Genomic DNA, 14170 nt, shown 5'->3' with positions numbered 1-14170 from the left:
AAAAAGTGTAAGATAAATGAGTTTAAGGAAAAAACCCATACAGTTTAGGTATATTTACACCCATATTTTTTCTGCACGTTCCCAAGTGGGTGAATCTTATGATCACCAACTGGAGCAAAACTTCCATAACCCAAAGTCAACAGGTCTGCAGTGTCTGGGTTTGAGTTGACACTATGACACTAACAAAACAGAAGGTAGTGATGTCTGGGTCTGTGTCCAGAAATATCTTGTGATTCCAACCTCCAGTTTACCAATATAAATAATGAATAATACCAGAGATTTCTGTGGGATTTTGTTAGTGTAAGCAATAACCAAACATGTTTAAGGGACTACATGCTGGTTAGAAGGCTTGGGAAAAGTTGGGAAGAGAAGTAAAGCTGTTTGGATTACTAGACTTGTATATTTATGTTCTTTCAAGTATTCTTTTGGAAGCATAATTTTCCTAGAATACCTATTATTTTTAGACATTTATTTATTTATTTTTAAGCTGTTGCTCTTTAACATACTTTTGCTGGAAGTTTTTAGCATACGTATTTTAGTATATATATTCGTCTTACCTGGACTGTAGAAAACTTACACTTCCCCCCCATGCCCCCCACCCCCCTCCCGAATCCTGAAATTTCTCTAAGCTAAAAGACAGTATTTCTAAGGATTGGCAGAATCCCTAATAGTTCTGACTGCCCTTGGAAGCCTTTTAGCCCTGTATCAATTGTGTAACCCATGGACATGTCCCCTGCATATGGGGCTGAGGAGGACAGGATATGAGATGAAGATGTGATCCATATGCTGTATGTGGTACATGGCTTTGGAAACTTGGACGGTGGGTTTGGGGAGTATGGGGTTATTGGTAGGTAGGCTGTGGAAAAGCCCATGCAGTGCTCTTCAATTACCAAGTAACTACAGCCTCCCAAGTCCTGAATAATGAAATACTTGTGGAGTCTAAATATTTATTTGATTTTTAGACAAGAGAAGCCAAGTGAAACCCTCCAAACTAGGAAGATTTGCAGGAAGAAAAATTAAAGACCTTCCCTCAAACTACCAAAGTTCCCAACAGTAAAAAAATCTCAGCTCTCCAAAGTAGTTTAATAAAACTGTCCAAAGCAAAAATCTATTGTGTGTTTGCCCTATGCAAACTGTTTCATGGGTTTCTTTACCTTCAGGGGAATGGGTCAGGGTGGAGTGAGGGAAAAGGGTCACCACTGGGTTCAGTCTTATTTGCTTTTCCACATGAGAGAGCCCCATCACACAAAAACAGCTGCTCTACTTCAGGGTGTGCTGTTCTCTCCCCTGGCTTTCTGACAAGAAGCTGAATGGCTTTTACGTTTATAGAGAAACTGATTATTTTATCCAGTTGTTTTTCTTCAACATTCCCATTCAAAACTTCAAATAAAATATTCTGGAAATGCCACGAGTCCTGAGATAGATGTGCAAAATAGCTGCCAGGACCTGAAACCCCTGGCACAAGGGACAGGCTTTGTTTTGGAGCTCAGATGCAGGAACACAAGCCAGAGCCCCAGTCTGCCCAGGCAATCACAGGATATCAATTGCTGCCTGAAAGCAAGCTCTGGAGAACTTCAGTAACCGCCAGGAAAGCTCTGAGGTCAGGAAGACTGGCACAGCCAAAGAAGATGTGAGGAGTCTGCTGGTACCACTGATCATGACTCTGGCTCTGGCAGTGCTTTGTTGTTGAGGGGATGTCTTCCCTGGAAGGGTCTCGGGAGTGCTGCTCAGTGCTGCGTCTTGCCACCAGCCTCCCTTCGGTCTGGGAGACATGCACAGCTTTGGTGGGCGGAGTTGCACCACCAGTCACTGCATAACTTCAGATCTCTGTCTGAGAGACAGTCAAGGACGAGAGAGGGCTCGGGGACGGACAGCCTCATCTCATGCTAGGCACTTTCTTCCACTGGTCAAACTCCACCCCTGCAACTGCAGTATTGAATTGCAGCAGATAATTTGAACAATGTGGTATGTTTAAGTATTAAAACAGTTTAGCATTTAGGTGAACTGGCAAAGGTATGCTGGATGTTCACTTTTGAGTAAGAGGGTTGACCTGCAGGCAGAGTGTGTTGACCACAGGAAGACAGATTTTGTGCCTGCCAGCCCTGGAGTGCTGTAGGATCACAGAGACAGGCACTGAGTCAAGCCTTCACCTGCAGGGAAATGTGGGATGTGGAGAACTTCTGGAGGAAAAAAAGCTTCCTATTTGTTAATAAATCAGAGTTCTCCCATTGAAATAAGAGCACATAACATTTGAAGGTTACTTAACAATGGTGACTTTATGATGAAGAGATAGTAATGTAGTGGCAGCTCTATAGCTGATAAAGAGAGAGGGAATTGGGGAAAGATCAGAAGAAGCAAGTGTTTTCCCTTTACAGCAGGAAAAGTGAAACTGAGCAGGAGAAAGCTCTGTCTTTTCCTGTATCATCTCATTCAGAGTTAAATTTTGTTCAGGTCTTGGCATCATTATGTCATGATTCAATGCTGGCAACTATGTTTTGTTTGATCAGTGTTTTCCTTCTGTCAAACTCTCACTTTTTCACTCTTTATCTTCTTTTTTTTTGCCTTTTTTTTTCTTTTTGTCATTATTACATTCCAGAATGCTTAATGGCCTTGGAGTAACTTCTAATTTTGTTCTTTCTTTCTTTCAAACCCAAGGTATGTATACATTGCTTAAAAATAGAACTACACACAACCCTTTTACACAAAGTTTTTGTTTAAGCACAGTTGTTATTTTTTTTGGCCTCTAGAGTCCTCTTTCTGCCTGTAAATACACTTATACCAAATATCTGATGTCTTGAGTGGAACTGACACTGTTGAAAAAAAGTGTGGTGAAATAGTGGAAGAAAAAAATTGTGAAATAGGACAGTGTGGGAGAGCCAAGATTAGGAGACCTTCCATTTCTCTTTGAGGATGCCTTCCTTGGGTGTTTGCAGGGAGCATTAAGATTAGGGCTGAACAGAGAAATACAGTGGGTAAATTCCTCTTGGGAGGACTGGTGAGCCAGGTACTTCAACTCTGAGCCAAAAAGCTGTGAGGACAGAATTGTTCCTTAATTTTGGCCCTATTTCTCTTTCCTATCAATGGCTTGAAATTTATCCCCAGAGTTAAGGAAACCTCTCTTTCCAAAAGTGAGAGGACATGTTCAGCTATCTTCAGGTTCTGTCCAAATTTGGCGTTTTGCTCAAATAGTTCCCTAGCACTAGCTGTCCCTGCTCTTAGCAAGGGTGGGGAGGGAGGAGGAGGAGGAAGGTCTTCTTCCAGATTCCACAGTGGTTATATGTTTATTGTGCCATTTAATATGGCTCAGAGGAAGTTGAAATTAAACAGATCCAGGCATAATGGGTGAATTTTGCTGTGGTGGGTGTTAATAAAACCCTTTTCAGAAGGAACAGACCTTCTGGGAGAGTGTGGGGAGCTTGATCCAGCCAGTAAGCAGAGGAATTCAGCTACAGAGTGGAGAAGAGGAGGAGGACTCATAAACAAAGTTCTTTCTGTCTGTCTTTCAGATCCCAAAGACCCCTCAGGATCTCCCAGTGCTGCCAGTAAGTGTATCATTGTGATGGACACTCAGCTTTGTTGTCCTGCATCTGCCACCATTCTCCCCTTTGACAGGTTCAAGGAGTGAACAAAAACCATGCTGAGCCCCTCTGGCTGTTCCTTTTTCGCTCCCTCAGCGCTGCAGTCCGTGAGTTGCAAGAACACCTGCAGCAAACAGAGGGGTTGCCTTTCACAGCCATGGGGGCAGGAGACACAGGAGAAGTTAGCAGCCCTGCACTGGTAGGCCAGCATCGCTCTGGGTGTGCTAGTGCCTGCATCTCCACAACCCCTGAGCAGCCTCCAGGCAAGACACAAGTCCTGCAGGTTATTAGCAGCTGGATGCATCTGCCCTCTGTGAAAGAGGGGGATGTGGGTGCAGCAACACGGCCACTCTCCCTGCTTCCGTGAGCTGGCCTTAGAGACCTATCCAAAGTGTCCCCAGGTGGTTAAGAGAGCAGAACCTGCCCCAGTGACAGCAGACGATGGTCTTTTGGATCTGCTGAGCAGTCAGTCTGCTGTGCAGGATCACACAGCAGAAAGGTTTGGTGCCACACAGCAACAGTCTGTGACATCCCTGCCAAATCACACAGCCTGGAGAGCCTGAAAGCAAGCGCCTTCCTTGGCTGCTCCTGAGGGCTGCAGTCCCTCCTGTTAGGTTGCCTGGGACATGGGGATTTGGACACCTTGGGGTGTTCACAGCTTTTGCAAGAAGCTGATTCTGGCAGACGTCTGTATGGAAAATCCCTTTCGTTGTCCCCTCTCTGTGCTTTCTCACACCTTGAAGGATAACACTGCTGCTGAGGAGCATGAAAGCTGCTATTTCTCCAATGAGCCAATACAAACACAGATTGGGAAAGACATAAAAAATGAAAAGAGTGTTCAGGGAAAGGTGGCGATTTCTGACAGCTCTTTAACTCGCAGTTTCTACGTAGTTGTTATTTTGATAGACTAAAACCCAGCTTGCTAAAGGGGGCATCTCTCTCCTGCCAAACAGAAACAGTCAAACACCCCGCGATGATGAGGGAAGGATACAAGACCCACTGTCTCCCCACAGGCAGAGATCTTAGAAACTTCTTTCCCCCAGTGATAGCAGGTTTGCCTGTTTACCTGCTGAAATGTGCGTTGGTGTGTAGCTGCCTGTGTTGCTGGTGTGCCAGCACCTGTGCACAGCTCTGCTGGTGTGGGTCCATCCCATGGAGTGAGGCTGTGCTGTGTTGTGCTGAGCTCTGGCTGGGGCTGGGGAGTGAAGTGGCTCTACCTGCTGTTTGTGGGGTGCTCCACAGCACCCCAGGGTTTGCACAACCACAGATCTAAGGGAGCAAACAAGCAACTGTGCTGACACGGTGTGTTAGTGGAGACCAGGGGACAATGCTGTCATGGCACTTCCTTCCATTCAAATCCCCAGGACAATCACAATAGGTGATTGCTCTCAAGAAAATCAATGTATGCCTTAGAAGCATAACTAGATCTTTTGTCCTTTTCTGCAAAATGCAGGATTATAGAATGAGCATGTCACAATATGTGTAAATGTGGTGGAGGGAAGAAGGCAAAATAGTTGCCTCCTAGTATAGTGACTGGGAAAGTTCAGTGTTTTCAGGTAGAATAATCACTCTAAATATGTGCCAGGGCAGGATCGTTATGTAAAGACAGAAGTATGGAAATACTGTTACATAGCCAGAAATCAGGTTCTGGTACACTCTTCCAGTTATTCTGTCACAAAATTTGCCTGTAGAGCAACAACAGATAAATCTCCAAAGGCGTATTTAAAGAGTCCTTTTAGATGAGCCTTTCCATTTAAGGAGTCCTTTTAGATGAGCCTTTCCATTTGTATACTGTAGTCAATGACTGTAAACAGCAACCTGGAGATCTCTTGTTTTTGTTACAAATGGTTTCTGGTGAAAGTGAATTTACCCAAGCAGAACAAAAAAAATTATCTGTTCCTCTCTGATACTTCATCATTTATGCTTGAAACTGAAAGTGTCTAAACAGCTCCAAAAAAGAAAAAAAAAAAAAAAAAAAAAGCAGTAAACTTCATGAAATAAAAAGAAAATCAGTTCAAGGATAGATTGAGATTGAAGTGGGGTCAGCATTTGGTTTACTCAGGGCAATTTGTATCTCTCCGAGATATGTAATGTGTGTGTATTTATATAAATGTCCTCTTCCCTCTGCACTACTTCATTCTGTATGAACATTGTACCTTAGCAACTTTCTTCACAGCCTCCCTTGATGTGCTTTGTCAGCTTTCCTTCCCTGAGAGGCAGATGGCAGATCCCCCCTCCAAGGGCAGGGACTGCTGACCCTCAGAAGACTAACAAAGACCAAAATCTCTCTGGTTGTGTGTAAGCTGCTGCAACCACCCTCAGCTGCCAACTGCAATAAATACTTCTTATGTAAAGCAGGTTGGTGTGCTGCTTCTCTCTCTTCCTCCGTACAACCTTTATCTGTGGTTAAAGAGATGCTTAAAAGATAAAGCCTGCTCTTGTGAACCCTGGGGAGCAGGATCTCAGTGTGTGAAGCTTCCTTCTCCCCTCCTGTGCTCCAGCGTGAATCAGATGTGACTACATTGGAGTTCAGGTCATAATCCCAGTACACTGTGACAGTGAGGGAGAGGAGGGCCAGGCTTTTCTTGATTAACCATCTACTAAGTTCAGCACAGGGAGAAGCTCTGGGTCCTGCACTTGGGTCACAACAACCCCACAGGCTTGGGGAAGACTTCATGGTAGAAAAGCACCTGGGGGTTGATGTCCAGCTGAACATGACCCACCAGTGTGCCCAGGTGGCCAAAAAGGCCAATAGCATCCTGGCTTGTATCAGAAACAGTGTGGCCAGCAGGATAAAGGAAGTGATTGTCCCCCTGTACTTGGCACTGGTGAGGCTGCACCTCAAATAGTGTGTTCAGTTTTGGGCCCCTCACTTCAACAGGGATGTAGAGTAGCTGAGGTGTGTCCAGCAAGTCTTATGAGGAGCAGCTGAGGGGACTGGGGTTGTTTAGTCTGGAGAAGAGGAGACTCGGGGGATCTTATCGCTCTCTGCAACTACCTGAAAGGAGGCTGTGGGCAGGTGGGGGTTGGTCTTTTCTCCCAGATAACAAGTGCTAGGACAAGAGGAAACAGGCTCAAGTTATGCTAGGGGAGGTTTAGATTGGATATTAGGAAAATTTTTTTTCACTGAAAGGGTGGTCAAGCATTGGAACAGGTTGCTCAGGGAGGTGGTGGAATCACCATCCTTGGAGGTATTTAAAAAATGAGTATATGTGGTGCTTTGTGACATGGTTTAGTGATGGACTTGGCAGTCTGGGATTAATGGTTGCACCTGATGATCTCAAAGGTCTTTTCCAACCTAAATGATTCTATGATTCCATTATTTCTCCGAAAGTCCTTGCCCTGAAGTAAGTACATGGGGTAAGTCCACTGAGATGGCTGCCAGTGTGAGTGTGAGCATCTCTTGTTTAGCAAGCTACTATAACTTGTGCTGGCTATGCTGATCCTGGCCAAGGAGAAGACAGTTAAGTATTTCTGCTTGTCTTGGTCAAACCACCTGGGACAGGTTCCTCTATTGGCATAAACTGATGGGGTTCATTGCTCAAAGCAAAACTCTCCTCTCAGTGCCATCTAGTAAAAATGAGCAAAGTGCTCGTCAAAAGCAGTGAAAATTTTGCTGGGATATATTGCTAATACTAGAGATATTAGTGAAATTCTAATATCTGCTGTACTATCAAGTTAGGGGTTTTGTTATTGTTGTATGGTTTTGTTCGCACCAAAAAGGAAATCAAGCTTCTTGTCTGTATTTGCATCTTTCTGTTAGTTTTATATTTTTCTCTTCCTTTCAGTAAAGTTCCACACGAAGTCCTTGATCATATCATCTCCTCTGTGTCACCGGATTTCTATACAGGCTGAAGTCATTAAGATCTTTGAGGACATGAATGCACAAGTCACGTTACAAATTTACTGCTGGAAGGGAGGAACTCCTTTTGCCCTCGGTAAATGCAGGTTTCCGTACAAATCCTCTGCTGCCATCTTATGGCCGTTTTATTTATTGTAGTTAACGACTACGTTGCTTTTGAAGCATTTGAAAACGCAAATCCAGTGGGCTTTCTTCCTGATTCACATCATAGTACAACATACTCTAAGAGGCCAGAAGGAAAAAAATAGGGACATAATCTGCAACTGGATTAGATACAGCTGAACTGACGTTTTAGTGGCTCTGTTTATCCTATCCTGATTGCCAGGTTCCCACTGGAGCCTGTCACACTTCAGCTCCTTTTTATCTCTACGCAAACAGGAGAGGAAACACCTCTGAATAAATTCGCAAACCCTTCTGTGGATTCACTTTTAGCAGTCGAAGAGCCACTTTCTGAAATACAACCCAAGATAACAGAGAAATTCCAGGAAGTGGGTAGAATGCATTTAGCCCTTTGCACCATCCTTCATGCCATCATCTCCTATCACCAGTGGCTGCAGGTATTGTCAGCAGTATTGGCTGGTGCAGCGTAATAGATCATGTTGAAAACAACCCAATATGAGACCTTTATGTCATCTCTCACCCTGTTTAAGCAAGATTTGGCAAATACTCTCTGTCCACAGAATCCAAGCAGCTGCACAAACACCTCTTTTCCCAGGGAATCACATCATGTCTGCAGGCGCCTCACTCACCCAGCCTATCACTAGCAGGCAATGGAAAATGGACTTTGCTTCTTTGTAGTCAGAACAAGGCTCTGACACCTCCTTTTTACTCTTTTTCCATGCAGAAAAATTAACAGAGACCATAGGACTTAGCAGGTGAATAACACACTGCCGTTATTTGGAAGGGCGACTGGAAAGCAGCTACTAGAGAAGGGTTAGTCTCAGTATAGAATCTGTATTTACACACATTTTGAGTGCACCCAACATAAACACTTCAACAAGGTGCCACTCTGCAGTTGCGTAAGAGTGGGATTGGCAGCACATTACTAGAAACCAGTGAGAGCTAAGGAGGAGGACAGTTACTTTTTTTCTGCTTCCAGATGGGATCCCAACCTACCCTGCATTTCTGTGTTGGCTTTATCAGAGCTCTGTACTTCTTTAAAAGGGCTTTTTAAGCTCTTGACCAGAGAGTGCTTTCCACCTCATCCTGACACATCACTCCTCAGGGAAGAACTGCCTTGGACTTGTCCAAGCCAGGGTTTTCTTCCTTTTTTTTTGCAAGAACAAGAACACCAGATACCTTGGAATTCAGAAAACCATTAAGGTGAAGGATACTTACAACAGCTGAAGCTGGTGCAACCGGACTCTTCCTTACGGATTGTGGGCACACTTTTAGCTGTAAATTGTCTGTTTGCGGTGATTATGACTTCTGGATTGCTGTAAGAATCTGGTGAATGATCCTTGGTTGAATAATTGTCATCAAAACCTGAGTGCAAATTACAAACTGCAGAATTTTCCAGTTGAAGAAAAAAGGGAAAGAAACAGATGTAAATGACCCCTACTTCAGCAAAATGTTTTTTACAGTGTCTTGGGTGAACTCTAGGATGCCAGTGCTGCTGGCCAGCCTTCTCTTGCTGATCCCCTCACAAATGCTGATAAAAGGGGTAAACATTGTTCTTTATTTTAAATAGTGAAATTGCTCATCCCACAGAAATAGGCCTTTTTTGTTCTCTTTTCTCTCTCTCTTTTTTTTTTATTTTATTTGAAATATGTTATTTAAGGAGTTTTGGGTTCAGTTTTAACTCTTCTGCTTTCAGCTCTGTTCCATTTCTTACCTGTCCTAATTCCTTTTAACTACTTGGTTGGAAATTTCTTCTCATTTGGAGCCAGGTGGTTTCCCAGGGTATGTCTGTGTGTAGATCTCATGGGATTGTTCCTCTCCTTTCCCAGCCTGTCCCAGCCAACACTCTGATAAAATCGATGTGTTGTTGGATGGGACAGTGACTATATTGTTCTCTTTCTTGTGACTGCCTTTTAGTTTTCCCTCCAAAAGATCACAGTATCATGGAATAATAAACTAAATGCCTGTGTTGTTTATGGGCCAGTATAACTTCAGAGTCTATGAAAGGTTATGTGTCTAGGATACACATTTGAGATGAAGTGAATATCTTCTTGTAGAACATAACTGTCAACTGACTGTAGTACTTGACTAGTCTACTAGGAGATCAAAAAAGCAAGAAGAACAATGCCATAACTCACACCATTTCTTAGATCTTATTACACAAGGTTTTTATTAATGACAAATGTTAGAAACAGATAATTAGTGTGTCATTTGATAGGCAGAATATATTAGACATTATTTTCCTGTTATAGCACCCAGTTGTGTAAGTCCTTACTTATGTCTTTAACACTTACATACATGACAAGTTCATCTGGCCTCACTGAGACAAAATGGATGAACAAAAGTTTTGGCACACTGCTACTATATTGTCCTTTACTGAACATCATTCCCTGGAGCCAAAACCTATCCAAGAGGTATGACAAGACAGGAAAAAGAAATTCACCTCTGAGAGTGTTCAGGCTGTATTGCCCCAAGCACATTGTTTTGCTTATTCTTTCCCTCTTCAAAATTGCTTATTAATCATGAGGAGAAAATTGAAATAGATGGACCATGGGTCTGTCCTGCAAGCTCTATATCCTTGCCCAGTGAAGGGCCAACTCTCCTGAAGTTTTTAATGCCACTGATCCACATCAGATAAGAACTCTTGCTTTCTGGCTGGCATTTGCCAGAGGTGGATCTTCGACAATAACTGGAGGTTGCTCAGCAAGATCTTGTCAAAATGCCTACCTGCTGTGCTTGTTCTGCCAATGACAAAGAGGCAAGAAGAGGGTAAGGAGAAGCTTGGCTTGCATCCATAGAGATGCACAAAAATTTCACACTTCTGATGCCAATCTTCATTTGCTTTTATGTGGCAGGCTGTGTCCCACCTCATGATGGATATGGCTCTGCATTCCTTTGATTAGTAGTATCTGGGGTGTAGAGATCAGGTGATGGAAGAACTGGACTGAGACTATTTCCGAAAGGAGACAGCTGCTAACAAGGACTATTTGAGTCTCTGGAAGAAGGCTCAAGAGGCTTTGTTAAAGAGCCCTGTAGGTCTCCTGAGGGAGATGCATGAGAGCCATGCCATGGCTTACACCATGAATTCTTCCTTGCACTGTCAGCTGAACTGGGCCACATCTATAGCAGGAAGCTCTCCAGAGCACTACAGACACAAGTTCAGTTTCAAATATTTTCACTTGAACCTAACGACTGCTATTCAGATAATGAAGCAATGGCAGAGCAACAAGGAGAGCATGGTGAAACATAAGCGCTAATAAGTGCACAGGGGTGTAAAAGATTTATATATTGAGGCCAGGGTAGGCAGCAGGGTGCAATTTGTCCATTTCACCTCCACCTCCCACCTCTGGAATGAAGCCCAGAAGTCTGGGAAAGAAACTTCGTTCACAGTGACAACTTGCCTGGGAGCAGCTGCACAAGGCTTTTCTTACTACACATCTGAGAAGGAAGTCCTCATTCCCCTGTACGAGATACTCTTTGTCAAATTCAGACACAGCATGGTAACTGGCTGCATCTGCAGTCTGTGGGGAACTACAGTAAGTACCACTGCCAGCTCATGGAAGGTATTGTACACATCCTTTCATGCAAGGGAGTGCAGGACAGTTTGGTCTCAAGTACCCCAAGCAGACCTCACCAGCTGCACCTACATGGAGCCACACTCAAGGCCAAATCTGTAGCTTGCCTGCTGTGTTCACCTACGAGAGCCACATGACCCAGTTTTTACCTTTTGTTGTGAAATCTGGGAACACCTCTCAGGTTGCTAAAAATGAATCCACCTGATACAGAGCAGGTCTCAGGGTTTTTTGCATCCTCCATTTATCCCATCTGCTATTGCAAGGATGTCATAGGACACATGCATTTGGGTCCCCAGCATTCCTATTACAAGGGCAGATGAAATATGCAAGCAACTTGAATTCAGATATTTATTCTGGTGACTTGTAAGGCTGCTACACTTCAGGCCTCAGGACTGTTCTGGGCTTTGGTCCACTACTACTCTGGCAAGCTCAGGTAGGTGTACACAAAACTACTGTTGCTTTAGAGGTGTTCTCTCACCTGTGACAGAAAGGAGGAAAGGTATCCTTTGGCAAAACACACACTGAGTTTCCTGGCTATAGAGGTAACTGTGCTGGAAGACCTCACTGGACCTATTCCACATCCCTGTTCTTCTGTGAGTTCACCACCAATATAGGACTCTTGCTTTTGTCTCGTTGGACGATAGTGTGTCAATGCTACCTTTGAGCACAAAACAATGATTCAGGAATGAGTTTGTGCCTGGACCTAAGCCACCAAAGTAGTAGGTAGACTTGAGAAAATGGCTCTTCTGGGCAAAGGCTCTGTTAGCAAGTGCAGGAAGCTTTAGGCACCCAAAAGAGGTCTAAATGGCTGCTCTCTTGACTTTCAGGTTCAAGAAGCAAGAACAGCTACTCCACTGCCCTCACCTCTGCCACTCTTCCCAGTGTAGTTGGAGTTTTCATGTGCTTGGCCTGCGATGACTGATTCTCTGGGTGCATTCAGATATATACACTTGAATAGCAGGCAAGAAGAATTCACAGAAAATCAGTCTCTGGAGTTCCTGTTGTTACAGAAGGTTTGACCCTCCCTTTGATTTCAGCTGCATCTCTCCTGCCAAGATTGGAACATTCAGCCTGGTTCATCAAAATGGACATTCCATAGACCCATTCAGGTAGGAGGGCAGTTTTCTATGGCCTTTCTAGGCCAGTGACACCCTTCACCGTAAGTCGCTTTACCGTTAGGAGTTCAGGAGACACACATGAACTTTGGACTCTTTACAGATTGTACCTTTAATTTTAGTGATAAAGAGTCTGTCTGTGGGATGCAAAAGGCACCGTGGTGGTAAAGTTAGGTGTGCAGCTATGCAGCCTTGCATATTTCATTTGAGTATAGGGTCTCAGGGGACAGTAAAGTCTGTGCCTGCTGCATAGCGGTCTTCCGCTGCTGCATGATTCCATGCACTAAAGCCATAGCTCTCACCCCAAGCTGACTGCATCTCATATATGGGCGTTAGAAGCATGTTTGAGACATGAACTTAGCAGCAGAGCATCATGAGACTTGTCAGGCCTGTCTTCAGCTTTCATGTTCTCGTTTAGCATTTCTTCTAAAAAATCAGGCAGATCCTGTGCTCATAATAGTCCTCTAGTGGTTTATGAACACATGCTGGTAATTTCACACTGAAATGAAGGAGCACCTGTGGAGCCCACTGCTGCCTTCATGGGTACTGGATGTGAGTGAAATTCACTTACTTGCCTTTCTACTTTGCTGGTCTGCAACATCTAATGCTGGAAATTGAATCAACATCACATATTGGAACTGGAACTTCTGATTTAGCTATAGATTCCTCTCGCTTTTATGCATTCATTTAGCACTTCTGGAGTCTTAGACACCCAAGGCAGAACAGCTATGAAGATCTCCCATCTCCAAAAAATACTAGTGGGAAAATGGTAAGAAACATTTTCTGCCTGCAGTTCCCCTTTCTGACATACCTTGCTTGCTTCTTCACCCTGGTCCCTCACCCCCACTGACACTGGCCCTGGGCTGAAGCTACGGTCAGGGAGATAATCTCACCAGTCCGAGGAGACTAGTCATAGTGACTAAACTTCACAGTGGAATCATCAAATAATTGAACTGAAACTTGGTGACACATTTCGCAGATGACCCCAGCTTTCAGCCACTGCTATCTTGGCAGGAAGCTGGAGTTCAGTATTCACCACCACTGTCCAAAACACGGAGTCACAAATTAGCTATCCAAAAGAGATATGAATATAAGAAGACTGCACAAGCTGCTAATCAGCTGGTTAGTCAAAAGTAAGGACAGTCAAAAGAACCTGTGTGAACTGCTTGACACTTGGAGCGGCTCTACATAAACTTGGTGCTGCCATTCCCTCAGAAAGCCTATGGCAAGGAATGCACAACTTAGGGACAGAGTAAATATTAGCTTTACAAATGTAGGCACTTAAGGAATTTAGATGTCTTCAGCTTTTAGCAGATTAAATGGAAGAGCTTGAGGCTTAGCATCTTGTGTACAAAATTTAGGTGTCTGTAATGGCAGATGCCATCATCTAATCGTCTGAAACCTAGAAATGTATTCCGTGAAACTAACGGCTGCCTCTGAAATCTTGAGACTTGCTTGCCCAGGCAGCTAAACCAGACTTAATACATAGCTCTTTTACTATTAGCTTGTTTTCTATCTGTATTTCATGCTACTTTTTTGTTGCTCTTGGTTTGCCAGTGATTTCAAATTTTGATCTCTAAATGTTCAAAGATACTGAGCCTAGATTTCAAAAAAAGAGTGAAAAGATTAAAGCACCTGCTGCAGATACCACTTGTATGTGTGTTCAAACATGCTTAATCTTTTTCCTATGTAAGAATTACAGGAATCAAGATGGATTTCTGACACATCAGCACATTTATGTCTCTTTATGGTTATCTGTTATTGCTGAGATGCAGCCTTCAATCATTTTAACAGAGGTTTGAAATCTCTCACAAGGTGGCTTCAGAACCCTGAAAACCTCCTCTAAATAGTCAGCTGCTATTTTCAGGTTTTTCTTTATGGTTCTGTGTCCTTGAAGGGTAGCTGGTCGGAAAACAAGGA

General features: G+C 43.7%; 1 protein-coding gene across 1 annotated transcript; it reads left to right on the top strand.

Moving 5' to 3' along the window:
- Positions 1 to 9010: 9010 nt before the first annotated feature.
- ART4 (ADP-ribosyltransferase 4 (inactive) (Dombrock blood group)) lies at positions 9011 to 12057 on the top strand. The gene is given in 4 exon segments (XM_005441359.1): positions 9011 to 9103; positions 10416 to 11043; positions 11046 to 11123; positions 11963 to 12057. Coding segments are annotated over 4 exon segments (894 nt in total).
- Positions 12058 to 14170: the final 2113 nt, after the last annotated feature.

Source organism: Falco cherrug, chromosome 5 (genome assembly GCF_023634085.1).
Source record: "Falco cherrug isolate bFalChe1 chromosome 5, bFalChe1.pri, whole genome shotgun sequence".
Taxonomy (NCBI): domain Eukaryota; kingdom Metazoa; phylum Chordata; class Aves; order Falconiformes; family Falconidae; genus Falco; species Falco cherrug.
This window is presented reverse-complemented; position numbering and strand designations above follow the sequence as displayed.